Source organism: Callospermophilus lateralis, chromosome 10, assembly GCF_048772815.1.
Source record: "Callospermophilus lateralis isolate mCalLat2 chromosome 10, mCalLat2.hap1, whole genome shotgun sequence".
Taxonomy (NCBI): domain Eukaryota; kingdom Metazoa; phylum Chordata; class Mammalia; order Rodentia; family Sciuridae; genus Callospermophilus; species Callospermophilus lateralis.
The window spans coordinates 131675602-131695323 of NC_135314.1; the positions used below are offsets into that span (position 1 = coordinate 131675602).

Consider the following 19722-nt stretch of genomic DNA (forward strand, 5'->3'; position numbering starts at 1 on the left):
CCTAAAGAAAGTCACAGAAAAAGTTAAGTGTTAATGAATTTAGCAAAGTTGCAGTATACAAAATTAACGATTCTTTGCATTGGGCTGGGTTGAGATGGTAGAGCGCTTGCCTAGCATGCCTAAGGCACTGAGTTTGATCTCCATCACCACATTAAAAAAACTAAATAAAATAAAGGTATAAAAATATCCAGTTGCATTTTTATAGACTAATGAAAGATCTGAAAGGAAATTCAGGAAACTATTTACATTAGCGTCAAAAAGAATGAATTATTTTGTCATGAATTTAACCAAAAAAGTGACTTTTGTACAGTATACAAAGGCTGAAAACTCCAAAACACTACTGAAAAAAGTTAAAGAGAAAAAAAAAATTGGAAAGATATAACATGTGCATGAATCTGAAGACTTAATTGCCGAGTTTCTGTTCTCACAACTAAAAGGCTCAGGGGTCACTCCAGTTAAACTGGGCTAACTGGGCTGCGAAAAGTAACCACACAAGAGACACAAATACCTTTTTGTTTAGGGTTGCTGTGATGGCTCCTCTGACCTTAAGGGTCTGCAGGAAGAGAGAGTGCGAGAGCATGCTGACCCCTTTTATTGAGGAGAAGCTAGTCAAATGAGGCAAAGGGTCAGGTTTCAGGGGGCTGAATCTATCTTCATAATGTCCACTGTCAGCAGGTTGACTGACACCTGGGTAGGCCACACCCAAGGGCACAGTAAGAGAAGGGGACACACACCACGCACTTCCATGGAAGATTCTATCCTAAACGGGGCAAGAGGTTATATTACAAAGGGACAGGTGAGCATAGCTTCACCCATGGGGCTATAGCAAGACACACCCATGCACAAGACACCGACCCTCGAACCCAAGAAGGGTGGGGAAAGCTCTGCCACATTTCTGTGACTGAGCGCCTCAGCACCCAGCTGGGGAGTGTGACCCAGTGACATGTAAGGTTGGTCTCACACACTTAATATTTAGATGATTATAAGAAAAAGTGATCTATAGACAGAATGTAATCACTATCAAAGCCAATGATTTTTAAAAATTTTTCCATTTAAAAAAAAAATTATTTGGGCTGGGGATGTGGCTTAAGCAGTAGCGCGCTCACCTGGCATGCTTGTGGCCTGGGTTCGATCCTTAGCACCACATACAAACAAAGATGTTGTGTCCGCCGAAAACTAAAAAAATAAATATTAAACACTCACTCTCTCTCTCTCTCTCTCTCTCTCTCTCTAAAAAAAAAAAAAAAAAAAAATTATTTTGCAGTGCTGGGGATTGAACCCAGAGCCTCTTGGATATTAAGCAAGTGCTCCACCATGGAGCTGCATCTCTAGCTCTTTGTATTTAATTAATTGATGGAGTGATTAAGTTTTAGTACCAGGGACTGAAGCCAGAGGTGCTTTACCTATAGCTACATTCCTAACCTTTGTTCTTTTTTTTCTTTTTTTCTTTTGAGACAGGGTCTCACTAAGTTGCTGAGGCTGCCTCAAACTTGCAATCCTCCTGCCTCAGCCTTCCAAGCCTCTGGGATTACAGATGTGTGCCACCAATGCCCAGCTGCTCTTTTTATTTTTTATTTGCAGATATGTTCTCACTAAATTACCCAGACTGTTCTTGAACTTGTAGTCCTCTCTCTCTGCCTCAGGCTCTGGAATCACTAGAATTATAGGTGTGTGCCACCATGCCTAGTTTTTTGTTTGTTTGTTTTTTGTGTTTTTTTTTTTAAAGAAATAGAAAAGTCCATACTAAAATTCTTATGGAATGCCAAAGATTCTTAATGGCCAAAACAACCTAGAAAAATAAGAACCAAGAGGATTCAGAAAGCTAAATTTATGGTAGAATACTTCCCTAGTACTTGCAAGGCCCTGGTTTTAATCCCCAACACCAAATAACAAAACAAAATGTAAGTTGAAAATCTACTCCAAAGCCAAAATAAACAAAACAGTGTAGTACTGACATAAGTATACTTATATAGAACATGGGAATACAATAGAGAACCCAGAAATAAACCTCACATGTATAGTCCATTGATTTTCAACAAGAATGCCAAGAACATTCAATATGGGAAAGGACAGTCTTTTCAACAAGTGATGCTGGGAAAACTAGAGTCACATGCAAAAGATGAAGTTGAAGCTTATGATCCCAATGGCTGGGGAGGCTGTGGCAGGAGGATTCCAAGTTCAAAGCCAGCCTTAGCAAATTAGTGAGACCCTGTCTCAAAAAAATAAAGAGAGTGAGAACGTGGTTCAATACCCAGTACCAAAACAAAAAAAGGTGAAGTTTATCCTTATCTTACATTATGCTCAAAAATTAAAATGACCCCAGTGTAGTGGCACACACCTGTAATCCCAGGGGCTCAGGAGTGGGAGGCAGGAGAATTTCAAGTTCAAAGCCAACCTCAGCAATTTAGTTAGAACCTGTCTCAAAAAATAAAGAAGTCTGGGACATAGCTCAGTGGTAGAGTGTCCCTGGGTTCAATCCCCAGTCAAAAAAAAATTTTTTTTTAATGGATCAGAAACCTAAATGTAAAAACTGAGACTACACACCACTCTTATAACAAAACAGGGGTAAAGCTTCATGCCAATGACTTCTTAAATATGACATCAAAGCACACATAACAAAAGAAAAAAGATAAAATGGACTTTATTAGCCAGGCATGGTGTTGCACTGTAATCCCAGTGGCCTGAGAAGCTGAGGCAAGAGGATTCCAAGTTCAAAGCCAGTCTCAGTAACTTAACAAGACTTTGTCTCAAAATAAAAAATTGAAAGGGCTGAGGAGGTGGCTCAGTGGTTGAGTGCCTCTGGGTTCAATTCCTGGTTACCCCTCACAAAAAGAAAAGGGTCCAATGCTGGTTGCAGTGATGCACTCCTGTAACCCCAGCAATTTGGGAGTTGAGGCAGGAGGATTGCAAATTTGACCAGTCTCAGTAACTTATGAGGCCCTAAGCAATGTAGCAAGGCTCTGTCTCAAAATAAAAAATAAAAAGCATTGGGGGATGTAGCTCAGTGGTAAAGAATTCCTGGGTTCAATTCTCAGTACTAAAACAAAAACAATGGTCCAAGGATTTCAACAAATGGATATACAAATAACCATAAACACACGAAAAAATTCAATACAGTCATTAGAGAAATGCAAATCAGAACCTCAATGAAATACTACTTTACACTGGAATAGCTATTATCATATGGGGCTGGGGCTGGAGCTCAGGCTCAGGCTCAGTGGTAGAGCGCTCACCCAGCACGTGAAAGGCCCTGGACCTCGATCCTCAGCACCACATAAAAATAAGTAAATAAAATAAAGGTATTGTGTCCAACTACACCTAAAAAATAAATATTAAAAAAATAGCTATTATAATAAAGAAGAAAAACAACTGGGCATGGTGGAACATACCTGTAATCTCAACTACTCCAGAGGCTGAGGCAGAAGAATTAAAAGTTTGAGGTCAGCCTGGGCTACTTAGCAAGACTGTGTTTCAAAATTTTAAAAATAAAAAGGATTGTGGATGTATCCCAGTGATAGAGTGCTTACCTGTTGTGTGAGGGTTTGTGTTCAATCCCTAGCACAACAAAACAAAAGTTATACAGAATTACCATATGATCCTGCAATTCCATTTATAGGTATATACCTAAAAGAATTGAAAGCAAGAATTTCAACAGGTATTTGTATACCAATGTTCATATAAACATTATTTACAATAGCCTAAAGGTAGAAGGAACCTAAGGGTCCATGGATTGATAAACAAAATGTGGCACAGACATACAATGAAATACTCTTTAACTATAAAAAGGAATGAAATTCTGATACAAAATACACCAGAAGACACATGCTAAGTGAAATAAGCCAGACACAAAAGAACAAATACTGTATGGTTTTAGTTATGAGAGCCACCTGGAGTAGTCAATTCACAGATATGGAAAGTACAATGGTGGTTTCCAGGGATAAGTATTGCAGTTTGAATGTGATTTGTCCCCCAAAGATTCACGCACTAGAAACTTGGTCCCCAGTGTGGTGGTGTTAAGAGATGTTGGAACTTTTAAGAGGTAGGGCCTAGTAGAAGGGGCTATAATTTGGATCTAAAATGTCCCCCAAAGGCCCATATGTTATAGGCTTGGTACCCCGCCGTGATGCTATTGGAGCTTCTAAGAGGTGTAGCCTAGTAGAAGGAAGTTAGATCATTTGGGGGCATGCCCTTGAAGAAGTTATCAGGAGGACCCTAGCCTCTCTTCTCTCTTTACCACCTTATACTGGGGATCAAACCCAGGGCCTCACACATACTAGGCAAGCAATCATCCATGGAGCTAAATCCTCAGCCCTTTTTATATTTTTTCTTATTTTGTGACAGGGTTTCACCTGTTACCCAGGTTAGCCTCAAATGAGATTTTCCTGCTTCAGGCTTCCAAGTTCTCGCTCTTTGCTTCCTGGCTGTGATGAGGTGAGCAGGCCTCCTTCACCACATGCTCCTGCTCCTCACTATAGGCCCAAAGCCACAGGGCCAAGCAACCATGGACTGAAATCTCTGAAACCATGAGCCAAAATAAAACTTTTCTCCTTATAAGTTGTTTGTGTCAGGAATGTTGTCACAGTGACAGAAAACTGACTAACACGAAACGTGATTTGGGGTTGTTGCTTTGCGAATGGATTAATGTAGTTTTTTGGGGACCCCAGTTAGTTCCATAGAAAATGAATCAGCAAGACTGGCTGGGAAGTAACTCAGTGGTAGAGCACTTGCCTAGCATGTGTAAGGCCATGGGTTCAATCCCTGGCACCACCAAAAAAAAAAAAAAAAAAAAAAAGCAAGGATTAATCCCTGAATCTCCCTGGTTTCCATACCATGTGATGTCTTCTGTATAATCTTCACAATCTCCCACCAAGGTGATGCCATCCCCCCCATGAAGGCGTCACTGGAGCTGTACAAAAGCTGGTATTACACTCTAAGACCTGCAAGAACTGTGAGCTAAATAAATTTCTTTATAAGAACCTAGCTTCAGGTATTTTTTTATTGCAACAGAAAAGGGCTTAATATAATGGGGTAGGAGAGGAACAGGTTACCAGGGACTTTTTTTTTTTTTAACTGGGGATTGAATTCAGTGTCACTCAACCACTGAACTACATCCCCAACCTTTTTTTGTATTTAGAGACTGGAGATCAAACCTAGGGTCTCACACATATTAGTCAAGCAATCAACCATGGAGCTAATTCCTCAGCCCTTTTTATATATTTTTTATTTTGTGATAAGGTCTCAAAATAAAGAGGACCTTGTCAGGACCAAAAAAAAGAGAGAGAGAGAGAGAGAGACTGGGTTTCATTAATTTACCAAGACGAAGTGTGGCCTCAAACTAGCAATCTTCCCACTTCAGCTTCCAGAAATGCTGAAGTTACAGGCATGTGCCATTGTACCAGGCCTATTGTACTTTTTTATTTTTAAAGATATTTTATTAGTTGGTGGTGGTCCTTTATTTTTATTGGTACTAAGAATAGAACCCAGTGCCTCACACATGCTAGGCAAATGCTTTACTACTGAGCCACAACTTCAGCCCCAGGCCTATTTTAATGTTTTAAAATTTAAAAATAGATGTTGAAGACAGAAATTTATTTCAGAATCTGGCTCTGGTTTCTGTTCCTGATACATCTGACTCATCCAATAAATGTCTATTGAAGGAAAGCCACAATGACCTACCTGTTTATACTATTATAATTTTTTTTAGAAGGAAAGAAACATAGCTAGTTGCCAATGATGGAGATAAATAGGAATTTTTGTACATTAGTGGGAATGTAAAATGGTATAGCTGCTGTGGAAAATAATTTGGTGTCCCTCAAAAAGTTTAACATAGAGTTATCATAAGACCTAGCAATGTTGTTCCTAAATATATACTCAAAATAATTGAAAAAATACTCAAACAAGTACTTGTTCAAAAATGATCACATTGAAAAATGAATCTCACTGGATATTTGGTGATTCTAAGAAATTGTTGTTTTGGAGGGATTAGGGGTAGAAAGTGGAGTGGGTCATTGTATTTATATTTAAAATTGGGGCTCTTGCTGGGGTTGTGGCTCAGCAGTAGAGTGTTCACCTAGCACGTGCGGGGTACTGGGTTCAATCCTCAGCACCACATAAAAATAAAATAAAGGGGCTGGGGATGTGGCTCAAGCAGTAACACGCTCGCCTGGCATGCGCGGGGCACTGGGTTCAATCCTCAGCACCACATAAAAATAAAGAAATAAAGATGTTGTGTCTGCCGAAAACTGAAAAATAAATATTAAAAAATTCTCTCTCTCTCTCTTCTCTCTCTCTTTAAAAAATAAAAATAAAATAAAGGTATTATATCCAACTATAACCAAAACAAAAAAATATTTTAAAAAATTGGGGTTTTTGTCTTTTAGAAACAAATGCTGAAATACAGATATAATAATAAAAACAAAGAATGATCACAGCAGCATTATTTATAGTGGCCAAGAGGTGAAAACTACTCAAATGTTCATCTACAGATGAATGGACAAACATTGTGTGATATACAGATGCAATGGAATATTATCCAGCCATGAAAAGAAATGAAATACTGATATAGGGTACAACTTGGATGAACCTAAAAAAATTATGCTAAATGAAGGGAAGCAGACATAAAAAGTTGTATTTTGGGGGGAGGGTACTGGACGATTTAACCCAGGACAATTTAACTCAGGTACCACTGAGCTACATCCCTAGCCCTGTTTTTTTTTTTTTTTTTTTTAGTTGTCAGTAGACCTTTTATTTATTTATTTATTTGTTTATATGTGGTGCTAAGAATTGAACCCAGGGCCTCACACATGCTAGGCAAGTGCTCGACCACTAAGCTACAACCCTAGTCCTCCCTAGCCCTTTTTATTTTTCTATTTATTTATTTTGGTACTAGGGATGGAAACCAGAGGTGCTTAACCACTGAGTCACACCCTCAGCCCTTTTTATTTTGTTATTTTTGAGACAGGGTCTCACTAAGTTGCTTAGCCTTGCTAAATTGCTGAGGCTGGTCTTGAATTTGAGATTCTCCTGTCTCAGCCTTCCAAGTAACTGGATTACAGACATGCACCACTGTGCTCGGCATTTTTTTATGATTCCTTTTATAAGAAATATCCCAAATAGGCAGATCCCTAGAAACAGAAAGCATAATAGTGTTTGCTAGAGGATCACAGTGGGAGTGGAGGGAAAGTATGGTAGTTACTTAATGTGTTTGGGATGATGAAAAACCTTGAAGCTAAAGAAAGGTATTGTTGCATGATATTGTGGGTGCACTCAATGCCACCTAATTATATGCTTTAAAATAGTCGGTTAATTTTTTTTCTGATAATCTTAGGGATTGAACCCAGGGAACTTATGCATGCTAGGCACTGAGCTATACCCCTAGCCCCTAAAATAGTTAATTTTGTTATACAAATTTCACCTCAATTTGTTTTTGTTTTTGTTTTTGTATTGGAGATTGAACCCAGGGATGCTCTATCACTGAAATAAATCCCCATCCATTTTTATTTTTTTATTTTGAAACAGATAGTATCTTGCTAAGTTGCTGAGGCTGGCCTTGAACTTCAATCTTCCTGCCTCAACTACCAAGTCACTGGAATTATAGGCATGTACTCCAGAGTCCATCTGAATTTCACCTCAATTGAAACAAAAGCAAAACCAAAAACTTATGACAGTCCTTGATTTAGCTGTTGTAGAGTTTTTTTGGTAGTTGTGGTTCATTCTCCAGACAACCGTCCCCAAATTGCTAAGACAAAAAATACAAACCTATAAAGGATACACTGGAATTCTCTATCCTATTTTTGTAACTTCTTTTAATCAATCTACAATTATTTAAAAAGAGAAGTTTAAAAGAAAAATGATGTGATTGTGGCTGCTCTGTGCTTCCTACCTTCAGTTCAGACTGCCTACCCTCTTATAATCCTGGGACTCATCCCAGGCAATAGATCTGGCAATTGGCCCACTGAGGTTGGGCATCTGTCCTAGCCTGGAGGCAAGGCAGGAGTCTGCTCAGAGTATATTCTCACTTTCACTTTTGCTTTCCCTGAAATGACAGAGGAATCAGGAAGGAGGTGGTAACCAGCAGCTTTCTTTAGTCCCTTGGCTTTGCTGCCTGTTTGCTCTAGTTACAACCCCTGAGACCTGTGTGGTGCCACTTCCCACACAGAGACTATAGTTGTAAGCACCAGGCCTGAAGATGAATATCCCAGAACCTTCCATGTTGCTGGATGAGGAGATATACTCCCGGCAGCTGTGAGCCTTGAGGTGGATAGGGAGTGGGGTGGCCTTCAGACCTCTCTGATCTCTAGATGCCTGTCCTCCTACTTCCCATCCACAGGTATGTGCTGGGCCCTCTTGCCATGCAGAGGATTCAGAAAGCCAAAGTCCTGCTATCTGGCCTGAAAGGCCTGGGGGCTGAGGTGGCCAAGAACCTGGTCCTGATGGGGATTGGCAGTCTCACTCTGCATGATCCCCATCCCACCTGCTGGTCTGACCTGGCTGCCCAGGTAAGGGTCCTGAGGGGTTCCGGGCTCTCAGACCAGGATGGGGACAGGACCCAAGGGAAATCTCTTGGCTCATTCTGCACTGGATCTCTCCCTAGGTTTTCCTTTCAGAGAACGACTTGGAAAAGAACAGGGCTGATGCCTCTCAAAAACACTTGGCTCAACTCAATGAAGCTGTCCAGGTCTTTGTCCATACAGGTGACATCACGGAGGACCTACTGCTGAACTTCCAGGTAACTTCTCCAGTCCCAGTTTCTAGGCCAGTTTCCAGCTCTACTCTCAACAGAAGGGAGGCCTTGGCAGTGGTTCTGGCCTGCTGATCATGGTGTTCATCCAGGTGGTAGTGCTAACTGCCTCAAAGTTGGAGGAACAGCTGAAGGTGGGCACCTTGTGCCACAAGCATGGAATCTGCTTTGTAGTAGCTGATACCCGGGGCCTTGTGGGGTGAGTGAGATTGTCTGCCCAGCCTATACATCACAGCCAACAATTGGTCTCAGTGCTGTCCCCAATTCTAAGCTTATTCCAGTGCCCCTCCACCCAACCTCAGGCCTGTCCCAGAACTTCCTGCAATTCTGGTCTTCAGTCCCACCCCTCTGGTTCTTCCAATCCAGCCTCCAGACCTGCCTTAGTAACAACAACAACAACAAAATCTAGTTTCCAAACCTCTCCCAGCATTCCTAGTATCCCCTATCCTTAACTACAACCTGTGATCCTGGCCATTTACTCTAGGCAGTTATTCTGTGACTTTGGTGAGGACTTCATTGTGCAGGACCCTACAGAGTCAGAGCCCCTGACAGCTGCTATCCAGCACATCTCCCAGGTAAGTACTGAGATGTGGGTATTTACCTGCTGTCTAGGGAATTGTTGGTTGCCAAAGCCTGTGGAAAACAGCTACAGGCACACCTGAGACAAGCCACCTTCTACCCAGGGCTCTCCTGGCATTCTCACTCTGAGAAGAGAGGATAATAGAAACTCCTTCTGTGATGGGGACTTGGTAACTTTCTCAGGCATTGAGGGCATGGTTGAACTCAATTGCTGTTCTCCTCGGCCCATCCATGTACAGGGTAAGCCAACCCCATCCCACCCTGGGCTCAATGCCCAAGACCTCACTGATAGTAAATATAGTAGTCTAGTCCTGGGGGATAGGTTTTCCTTTCACCTTTCCCAGGGTGCAATAAGGTCTGAGACACAGAAGTCAGGATGGGATATGGAAACTACCCAGGTTCAGGAATCAAAATTTACTAGGTTAGATCTCTTTCAGAGGATGGGTCCTTGGAGATTGGGGACACAACAACATTTTCCCGTTACTTGCATGGTGGGACTATTATTGAAGTCAAGAGATCCAAGACTGTGATACATGTAAGTGCAAGTGCATCTGAGATGAGAGTGTTCTGAAGTGTTCCAGACCTGACCCTAAACCAAGTATCCATTGCAGGAGCCCCTGAACATAGCCCTGCACCAGCCCCGGATGGTGGTTCAGAATCACCAGCAAGCCCATCGTGCCCACTGCCTACATCAGGCCTTCTGTGCACTGCACAAATTCCAGCAACTCCATGGCCGGCTGCCCCAACCCTGGGATCATGTGAGTGGTCCCACTATACCCCCTAGCCTTATTGGAGTTTCACTTGAGACCTTACCTCAGTGACAACTCACAGATTCAAGTTTGAACCCCAGAAACAATATCCCCACTTAAAAAAATTTAAAAAAGGAAGAAGAAGCTGGGTACAGTGATAGACACTTAAAATCCCAGCTACTTGGGAGGCTGAGGCAGGAGAATTGCAAATTCAAGGTCAGGGCTCCCCTGGCATTCTCACTCTGAGAAAAGGACAATAGACTCTCCTTCTGTGATGGGGACTTGGTGACTTGATAACTTAAGGAGACCCTATCTTAAAATAAAAGATAAGAAGGACTAAGGATGTAGCTCAGTGGAGAGCATCCCTGAGTTCAATCTTAGTACCAAAGGGAAAAAAAAAAAAAGAGGAGATGAAAATCACTATCTTTAAACTAGAGGCTGAGTCCACAGAAGTGCCAGGCACACAGCCTGGGGACCCCTGCTGTGTCCTAATCCATCAGAACCAAGTTGGAAGCTCCACTCAAATTGGTAAAGCCTCTTGGGCCTTTCTCTGGTGCAGGGCATCCTCTGGTTATGTTGCCCAGGCTAGAAATAGGACTAGGCTTAGGCTTCTGCGTCCTCTTCTGTAGAACAGGGTGATTGCTACCTAAAGGCTTTAGGCGCGGGGGGTTTCCAAGTCAGGCTGGACTGCAATGCCCAAAGATTTCCACCCCACAGGCTGATGCAGAGATTGTGGTAGGTCTGGCACAGGCCCTGGAACCCCTGAAGGGCCGAGAAGAAGAGCCACTGGATGAGGCCCTACTGCGGACAATTGCCCTGAGTAGTGCTGGTGACTTGAGTCCCATGGCAGCCATTCTGGGAGCAGTGGCTGCCCAGGAAGTCCTGAAGGTGGGCACAGTCACAGGCAGGGATGAGGAAGGAGACGGGGAGGTATGTGGGTCAGTGAAAAACCCAGTTATCAGACCATGGCCCTGGAGGCTTCACCAATCTAGGTACAGCCTTCAACTGTAATCTGAGGGGGTTAGAAGTTGGCAGAAACCCTTAGTGTAAAGTGCTGTCCCCTAGGCAATCTCCAGGAAGTTCATGCCCCTGGACCAGTGGCTATACTTTGACGCCCTTGATTGCCTTCCAGAAGATTCTCTTCCCAATCCTGAGGATTGTGCTCCGGTGAGTTCCTGGGGTAGGGGTGCAAACCTTGTTCAAAATCATGGCTAGGGAAGAAATGTAAAGAATGGATCTTAAGTCCTGATTCAGTGAAAGAAGTAGATGCAGCATAAGCCAGCAACCATCACTGACCCCAATCTGTGTCCTCCAGAGAGGCTGCCGTTATGATGGGCAAATCGCAGTGTTTGGGGCTGGTTTTCAGAAGAAACTGAGCCTCCAGCACTACTTCTTGGTGAGCTGTGGAATGGGGGTGGGAGTGTCTTTGGGAGGCCAGGTCAGGCCCTTAGGCTAAAGTTGCTTCTACCTGCAGGTGGGCACTGGTGCCATTGGCTGTGAGCTGCTCAAAGACTTTGCTCTAGTGGGCCTAGGAGCAGGAGGCTGTGGTGGTGTGACTATTGCTGACATGGACCATGTAGAGCGCTCCAATCTCAGCCGTCAGTTTCTCTTCAGGACCCACGACGTTGGAGTAAGTGTTGGCCCCTCCCACACTCGTGTCCCAGACTGCCCTCCCATAATGTCCCATACCCAACATCTTCTTCCCTTCTTCCCAGAGGCCCAAGGCAGAGGTGGCTGCTGAAGCTGCTCAAAAACTGAACCCAGACTTACGGGTAACTCCACTCATTCGGTCACTAGATCCCACCACAGAGCACATCTTTGGGGACAACTTCTTCTCCAAAGTAGATGGTGTGGTTGCTGCTCTGGACAGTTTCCCAGCTCGTGAGTGTCTGATTTGGAGCTCAGCCCCTTGCCCAGGCAGGTCAGCCTCATTCCTGACCCTTTGCTCCCTTGTCAGGGCACTATGTGGCTGCTCGCTGTACCCACTATCTGAAGCCACTGTTGGAGGCAGGTACACAGGGCACCTGGGGCAGTGCTTCAGTGTTTATACCACATGTAACTGAGGTCTACAGTGGCCCTGTCTCAGCTTCAGCTTCTGAGGATATCCCCCACCCTGTCTGTACTGGGCGATATTTCCCAAGCACAGCTGAGCATTCCCTGCAGGTGAGCACACCTCATCCCACCAAGCTCAGTTCTCAACTGCATATATGTTCCTTATCTGAAACTTTATTGTCCTTCCCTCCACCACAGTGGGCTCGGAATGAATTTGAAGCACTCTTTCAACTATCTGCAAAGACCATCAACCAACAGTAAGGCCACACAGAGAGGTGGAAGAAGGTTTAGGGCTCCAAGCACAGGGCTTAGCTTCAGACTTCCTCCTTTCTCCACAGGGCACATACTTCCCTGGCAGACATGGATAGGCAACAGATACTGACTTTACTACGGTTGGGTGTCCTAGGACAGCGCCCACAGACCTGGCAAGACTGCGTGGTGTGGGCCCTTGGCCAATGGCAATTCTGCTTCCATTATGGCATCATACAGCTACTGAAGCACTTCCCACCTGATAAAGTGGGTGGCAAGGGGTTGGGTGGTCGAGGGTTCTGGGGACCAGACTCAGCCCAATAGCCTATCTTTTTCTAGGTGCTTGAGGATGGAACTCCATTCTGGTCAAGTCCCAAACAGTGTCCCCAGCCCTTGGAATTTGACACCAACCAGGTGAGTGGGAATCCTTGGGGAGCCTTGAGATAGAGATATGGCCCTCAGAGCAGAGGAAGTCATCTCTGCATTCTGTAGAAATGCAGATTCTGATCGCCACGTTTGTGTATTTTGGGGTATCTATATGTGTGGCAAGCAGGTGCTCAAACAGATTCACAAATGGACAATGAACCACCTGTATTTACCCATACATGCTCACTCACAGCCATGTCTTTGCTGCTACTCTTGGTCTTGCTGCAGGATATGAACCTCCTCTATGTTCTGGCAGCTGCCAACCTATATGCTCAGATGCATGGGATTCCTGGCTCATCAGATCAAACTGCACTCAGGGAGCTGCTGAAGTTACCACAGCCTGATCCCCAGCACCTGTCCCTCATCTTCACTAATAACCTAGAGCTGACTTGGGCTTCTGCTGAGTTTGGTGAGACCCTTGGCCCTGGCCCCCATACTGTCATTAAAAGGCTTGACCCTGACTTTAGCCTATCCTATAGAAGCAAGGTAGGGCTTGAGAGCCCTATAGCCAACTTAGTACATCTCAAGCCCTCTTTCCATGCTCTCCTCTAGGCTTAGCCACATTCTCTAGCTCCTCAGTAGATCCTTTCCCCGCAGCCAACTTCATATCCCAATTCTCTTTTTTACACTCAGACTCTTCAAACCCAGCCTCAGCAACTTATCAAGGCCCTATGCAACTTAGTGAGACCTTGCTTCAAAATAAAAAATAAAAGGGCTCATTGGTTAAGTGCCCTTGGGTTCCATCCCTGGTATTCCCCCATGCCCCCCCCAAAAAAAAAGTGTGTAGTAACTGGCACACTTAGCAAAAACCAAGAATAGGCACTAGACTCCAGGAAGAGTGTAGGAGACAGGGGCTAAGGACTACCCCAACATCCCCTCCCCTCATAGGCCCTGAGATGTTGAAGAAACTGCAAGAAGCTCTGGAAGTCTGGGGCAAGTTTCCTCCCCTGAAGCCTCTGATGTTTGAGAAGGTGGGATCTTAAGTTGGGGTAAGGTATTGGGCTAGGGAAGTTGTGGGCGAAGGTGAGGAACAAAGAGGGTTGATTGAGAGTCCCTGAGTTCTCTTCCAGTAGGTACCTGAAAGCAGCTCACCTTCCTTGAACCTCAGCCTCACTGTATGACAAGGGGGAGATGGTGAGCTCCTTCCTACCTACAAAACTGTGTAAAGACCTCCTGGGCCTCACTTCACATACCTGTAGTCCCAGCAACTCAAGAAGCTGAGGCAGGGATCATAAGTTTGAGGTCAGCCTGGCAATTTAGAGAAACCCTGTCTTAATGTAAAGTAAAAAGGGCTGGGAATATAGCTCAGAGGTAAAGCACTTCTGGGTATTCCACAGTACTACAAAAAAATAAAACTGCAAAGACATCTACAGTGGCACATAGTTGACCAAGGGAATGGGCACATTTTAGTATTAATGCTACTGTGATTTGGGCCTCACAGGATGACAGCAACTTTCACATGGACTTTGTGACAGCTGCAGCCAGCCTTCGATCTCAAAACTATGGGATCATACCAGTCAACTGTTCTCAGGTAATCCGACCCCTTAGGGCTCAGTCCTGGAAGTAGAGGCTAAACTCTAGCTCTACAGCTTATTTTCTAACCAAATCTCCTGTCCTTAACAGAGCAAACGAATTGTGGGCCAGATTATACCAGCCATTGCCACCACTACAGCAGCTGTGGCAGGTCTGGTGGGCCTGGAACTGTATAAGGTAGTGTATGGGGCACGGCCCCTTAGTGCCTTTCGTCATAGCTATCTGCACCTGGCTGAAAACAACTTCATGCGTTGGGTGCCTTCTGCTCCAGCTACCCAGATGGTGAGCCCTTGATATCTTACCCTTACCCCTGCTAATTTTGGGCTTTCCTGCATCTTCCCAAACAGGCCCTACTCTAGCTGTGGCCTCACTCCAGAACCCAGACTGTGGAGGAGTTCTCAAGACTCCCTCCAGCCCCCTTCCTGCTATGAAGCCAGGCTGAGACCTGTCAGACACAGGAAGCAGCCATCAGCCTTTCCTCCCACCCCACTCCAATCCAGGGTCTGGGGGGGGCGTGCAGCTTTAACTCATTAGTGGAGCCAGACATCCTCACAACCTCCTCTTTCCCAGAAGTTTTCCTGAGGGGGTAGATAGTGGGGAGGGGGAATTTGTAGGTAAGGGGAATCATGGCCCCATCCCTAGAAAGATGTAGGGCCCTGGCCTGCCCCCTCCAAGGTGAATTAAAGGGCACTAGATTTGCCACTAGCAATGTGGAACAACAGCCTTGTGTGTGTGATTGTCACAGATGTGAGTGCACCAGAGTCTGGGCATCCCTGGTGTTTAGGTGTGAAGGGAGAAAGCTTGCACATCTGTGAGCCAGATGGGAATGCAAGGCTCTCCTTGATGTGGACATGCATGGATGTGTATGTGGGTACACATGTGGCTGTTCCTGGGCTTTTGTGCATATGTTCCTGTGAGTGCAAGACAGGGACTATCTCTAAATTGTGTGCCCAGACTTTGTAGTAGTGGCATTTCCTTGGGGCATAAGAAAGAGGATAGAGAGAATGCTGTTGTCAGGGGAAGGCAAAGGTCAAAGGTCACTGGCAAAGGCCCTAGCCTTTGCCAAGCAGCCCTAGGGTCCCTCTGGACACAACATGTAGAGCCCTTTAGTGAGACGCCCCACCTCTAACCAGCACACAGGCTGCTTTGTCTGTGGAATGGAGGAAGAGTCTCTAACCTAGTCTCATCTTGACCCCAGTATGTTTTCTGAGGGGCTGGCAAGGTCCCCCATCCTAGACTCTGGCTGTCTGCCACTCTTCTGTCCTCAACTCTAGGCATCAGAAACTCAACTGGACAGGAACAGGAGACTTCTATAGACTGTGTCCCTGCTGGGATCTCTGGGCCAGTAGGGCTCCAGTAGTCACTGTACTATATACTCCTGTGTACCTAAAACTAGTCAAAGGCTCTAAAAGTAAGGATGAGGGAATAGGATGTATCCTCCCGCTCCTAGCCTTGCATTTGAGGAACAAGCAGCTTTATCAGAGACTCCAGTAGCCTAGCTCTGGCTTCCTCAGGAAGCACCACCCCCTTAGTCCCCCTCCAACAACTGGCCTGTATGATGGATCAGTCTGTTTCCCTGTGTGGGCCCCATAGCCCCATTTCCTGTGCTGGCCTCAGCCTGGGCAGGGAGGGGGCTGAGACTCTGGGCCCAGATCCCACCCTCTACTCCCCCCCCCCCTCACTTCCTGCTTCTAGTCTAGCTCCTCCCCTAGAAAAGGCTGCTAGTAACTGGGACAGGGGTTATCCATTTATGTGAAAACTCTCACTCATCCTCACCCCCCACCCCCTAGTTCAATTGCCTGAAGTGGACTTCTTGGGACCGCCTGAAGGTGCCTGCTGGACAGCCTGAGAGGACACTGGAGTCACTGCTGGCCCATCTCCAGGTGTGCCCTGCCCCCACCCTGCCCCCAAGTCCAACCCAGCCTGGCCCAGTGGGTATCTGACCTGTATCTGTCTAGGAACAATATGGACTAAGGGTAAGGATGCTTCTGTATGACCAAGCCCTGCTCTATTCGGCACGATGGTCATCTCAAAAGCAGGCCCAGCGCCTGTCCCTCAGGTGAGCCCACAGCCAGCTCTATCTTGGCCCTGCCTGCCCCTGGAGGTTGAGGATGGGGTACACATAGCCTTTCTTTTTCCTAACCCCATTCTAGGCCCCTCACACCTTCCTGAAGCATTCTTTCACCAAATGGGGCAAGCAAATGGACTGGGGGCAGGGCGAGAGCCTAAGGAGGGGCCTTTGGGAGCTCTCTTAGCCAGCTCCACCAGCCCCCAACCCTCTCTGCTCAGCTGCCCTTTCACAGCCCACTCCCAGGGGACCTACAGCTTCCTGCCTCTTGCCCGCCCCACCAGCTGCTCCTAAAATAGTTTCAGATGTTTCCTGTCTTGAGCTGCTCCTGCTTGTGGTCTGGGCTCCTGAAGGCTCTGTAGCACCCTCTAGTCCATGCCAAGTTATCCTCTGTCTACCTCAGCTCTCCTGCCCAATCTCCCCTAACCTGCCTCCCCCCCTCCATACCAGGGTGACAGAACTGGTTCAGCAGGTGACCGGCCAGGTGCCTGAACCTGGACTTCAGGTACTAGTACTGGAGCTGAGCTGTGAGGGTGAGGAAGATCAAACAACCTTCCCACCTCTGCACTATGAATTGTAACAAGGCAGCCACTGCCCTACCACTTGGCTCTATGGAGATCTGCCCAAAACCCCTGCATCTTGAGCCCACAGCAGACACACAATAAATGCTTGTTGAAGGAAGGCATAGTGGAAAACATGGATGACAGAACACAGGGCAATAAATCACATGGGCAAGTGACACGGGCAAGACAACACCCTGGAAGAGTGAGAAAAGGCTCTAGATTTGCCTCCCTAGACTGTGCCTCACAAGGCTGGGACCACCTCCTCAAGCCTCAGGGGTATGGAACCAACAGTCTAGAAAAAGGCCTTTATTGTCCCAGGCTAGAAGGCAGGGTCAGAGATAACTGACATCATTGTAAATGATGGGCTGGCGACTGCGGCAGCTCATGAGGGCTGCAAAGCGTGATAGGTCCGCAGGCAGTTCAGATTCTGTGCGAGGTGGGCATGACAGCCGCTTTCCTGCCATAGCTGCCCTACGAGCCCTGGACAGCCTGCGCCGCAACTGCTCAGAGAGACCAAGCAGAAATTGGGGGGGTCGAGCTCGGGCACGGGGTATGCCTCCATCACCCCCCTCACTTGCTGCCTCAGGCAGCTCCATCCAGTTGTGAACTAAGTCAGCAAAACAGTTGTCCCCCAGCACCAGGGGCTGGCGACTACGTCCCCTGTTCAGCAGGGCTGCTGTCCAGTCCTCTGCTTCCAATCCCTGCCAGTGCTCCAGGCAGGCATCTGGAGTAGACTTGGGCCGTGGACGGTGGTGGGCAGGTGGTATGCTGGCTACAGATGCCCTGTTAAGCAGGGGGAGATCACTGACTGAGAGGCGCTGGGTATGAGGGAGCCGTGCTGAGAGTGCTGGGCGCGGGAGTACAGAAAGTTCTTCCTCTCGCCATGTGCTGCCTGACACTTCTGAGAAGCCAGAGTCCCAGTCTAGGGCATGCTCCCTTGGGCCCCTCAAGGCTGCACCCCTATCTTCTGCCACCAAGGCTTCCTCCTCCTCTTCCTCTTCCACACAGCAGACAGAATCCTCTTCCAAGGCACCTGAAGCCCTAAGTTGATGGCCAGACTGCACACCAGGATCAGTTTTAGGGGATGGCTGCAAGGGGCCAGGCATAGGGGATGAGCCTGTATCCCGACCGCACAACTGAAGGGGAAGAAAGGGTACAAGTCATAGGGGTATCATTTGTCACCCCTGCCTGCCTGGCCAAGCCAGCCATGAAAATAGAGCATCCAAGAGGGCTTCATAGGTGTGCTGGCCTGGGCAACAAGGCAGAAAGTGAGCACAGGGCTGGCATGGGGGCACAGAAACACGAAGCTCGTGTGGCTTCCATTGCAGACCTGGTGGCAGTCTGGCAGGCTGCAGCACGCAGAGCTGGGCAAGTCGGCACCCGCCACTGGGGCGGGCCGGCAGGGTTGTGGGCCTGCATCGGGAAGTAAGTCCTGCCCAGGGTCTGGAGGGGAGGCATCCCGTGCCTTTTGGATGATGCATATCCCCAAAGCGTCTTTCAAAAAAAGACATGGTGCTTTCTAGGTAAGGGATGGAGGAACAAGGTACAGGTCAGAGGTAGGGGGCGTCCACAGCAACGCCAGAACCTCTTTAGATCCTTGGCGCCTCTGCCCCACCTCAAAAGAAGTCCTCCTCACTATCCTCCTCCCCCGCTGCCCAGCGGCACAGCCAGCCCGGCGGCTGTTACCTGATGCCCAGAATAGCTCTCAACTGTCCAGAAACTCAAGGCGGGTCATCTGGGCCAGCTACACTGCACCGCCCCGCCCCGCCCCCATCCTGCCTGGATGGGCACCCGAACGACCCCGCACCCGTTTGTTTTCCTGGCAGGGCGGCAGCTGGGCACCCCACATAAGTCCTCACGACCACGCCCACTCCCAAGCCTCACCAGTTCCCAGCGGAGCTGGCTCAGGAAGCTGTCAAGTCGAGCGCTGTGCATGTCGATGCCGGAGCTCCCGCCAGTCCTGCCAATTCCTCCTCGACTCCAGGCAGGAGCGACGCGGAGAGGGCTGGGGTGGCCAGCCAGCGGCGCTCTCACACTGCGCCTTGCTAAGAGAATCCTCACACTGCTGAACTCCCGCCGCCGCCGCCGCCCGAACATCTGGCAGCCACGCCCCGCCCCCGGCGCCGCAGCCAATGGGGGCGGGGCGAAGTTGAAACGGCCCCGCCCCTGAAGCCTGGCGGTGTGAGTGAATTGGGCGTCCCGTTTCTGCACTAGCTCTGCGGGGAGGGGAGAGGCTGTAATTGGAAACTGGACGGTGCCCATTCCGCGACCCCTGATGCCTTGGGAGGTTTAGCTAACCCTGTGTTCGTTGCGTAACGAAATATAGGTCCTTTCCCCAGGGTAGTCTCCCCTTCCCCATTTGTTCCCTCGTGAAATAGCAGTCCCTCCCAACAGGGCCTCGTGGGGCGACCACATGTGAGCAGAAGGCCAGATCCTTGTACTCGACAATGTTGTGGCCCATTAGGGGTATGACCTGTTCCTTAGGCTGGTCTCGACAATCCCTGGAAATGACAGGAGCGAGGTTCGGCCTCTCTGAGTACTCAGGGATTGCAGGACTTCATAGCAGCGTAAGAACCAGGCTTCAGAAATCCCACCCTAGTGCGGTCCCGCTTTGTGTTGTGCTAGGTTTGATCGCCCTCTTGTGGGGAGCGCGCGCCTAGCTTCAAGTTCAGAAACGACTTCGGACCATCCGCAAGCCCTGTGACCTCACCATGTAAAGACTGAGGGAGACAGCGACGATCTTCTTTAGCGAGAATGATCACA

General features: G+C 47.4%; 2 protein-coding genes across 6 annotated transcripts; one reads left to right on the plus strand and one right to left on the minus strand.

Moving 5' to 3' along the window:
* Nucleotides 1-8059: 8059 nt before the first annotated feature.
* On the plus strand, nucleotides 8060-18900 carry Uba7 (ubiquitin like modifier activating enzyme 7). 4 transcript variants are annotated; one of them, XM_076867260.2, is made up of 24 exons: nucleotides 8060-8244; nucleotides 8330-8498; nucleotides 8594-8728; nucleotides 8833-8939; nucleotides 9225-9315; nucleotides 9424-9559; nucleotides 9757-9854; nucleotides 9931-10077; nucleotides 10786-10956; nucleotides 11134-11235; nucleotides 11384-11464; nucleotides 11543-11698; nucleotides 11784-11949; nucleotides 12026-12231; nucleotides 12319-12377; nucleotides 12459-12636; nucleotides 12709-12783; nucleotides 13024-13204; nucleotides 13684-13766; nucleotides 14237-14326; nucleotides 14419-14610; nucleotides 16119-16211; nucleotides 16287-16387; nucleotides 18786-18900. In XM_076867260.2, the coding sequence occupies exons 1-24, from the start codon at nucleotides 8189-8191 to the stop codon at nucleotides 18808-18810; spliced, it is 2898 nt and encodes a 965-aa protein (XP_076723375.1). In that variant the 5' UTR covers nucleotides 8060-8188; the 3' UTR covers nucleotides 18811-18900. The 4 variants fall into 4 exon arrangements, with proteins under 4 accessions (XP_076723375.1, XP_076723374.2, XP_076723376.1 ...); XM_076867259.2 differs by lacking the exon at nucleotides 18786-18900 and adding an exon at nucleotides 16847-17069; XM_076867261.2 differs by lacking the exon at nucleotides 18786-18900 and adding an exon at nucleotides 16482-16926.
* On the minus strand, nucleotides 16791-19034 carry Inka1 (inka box actin regulator 1). 2 transcript variants are annotated; one of them, XM_076867263.2, is made up of 3 exons: nucleotides 18844-19034; nucleotides 18290-18478; nucleotides 16791-18095 (listed from the first exon to the last, which is right to left on the minus strand). In XM_076867263.2, the coding sequence occupies exons 1-3, from the start codon at nucleotides 18892-18894 to the stop codon at nucleotides 17292-17294; spliced, it is 1044 nt and encodes a 347-aa protein (XP_076723378.2). In that variant the 5' UTR covers nucleotides 18895-19034; the 3' UTR covers nucleotides 16791-17291. The 2 variants fall into 2 exon arrangements, with proteins under 2 accessions (XP_076723378.2, XP_076723379.2); XM_076867264.2 differs by lacking the exon at nucleotides 18290-18478.
* Between the last annotated feature and the right edge of the window lie 688 nt (nucleotides 19035-19722).

Excerpts from the sequence above, each read along its gene's own strand:
- Uba7 (XM_076867259.2), top strand. The coding sequence starts at position 8,189 with ATGAATATCCCAGAACCTTCCATGTTGCTGGATGAGGAGATATACTCC. Across the intron at positions 8,499-8,593 it reads GGTCTGACCTGGCTGCCCAG|GTTTTCCTTTCAGAGAACGA; the intron begins GTAAGGGTCCTG and ends ATCTCTCCCTAG. Across the intron at positions 12,784-13,023 it reads TGGAATTTGACACCAACCAG|GATATGAACCTCCTCTATGT; the intron begins GTGAGTGGGAAT and ends GTCTTGCTGCAG.
- Inka1 (XM_076867263.2), bottom strand. The coding sequence starts at position 18,894 with ATGCACAGCGCTCGACTTGACAGCTTCCTGAGCCAGCTCCGCTGGGAA. Across the intron at positions 18,479-18,843 it reads GCCAGCTCCGCTGGGAACTG|AAAGCACCATGTCTTTTTTT; the intron begins GTGAGGCTTGGG and ends TCCCTTACCTAG. Across the intron at positions 18,096-18,289 it reads GCCTGCCAGACTGCCACCAG|TTGTGCGGTCGGGATACAGG; the intron begins GTCTGCAATGGA and ends CTTCCCCTTCAG.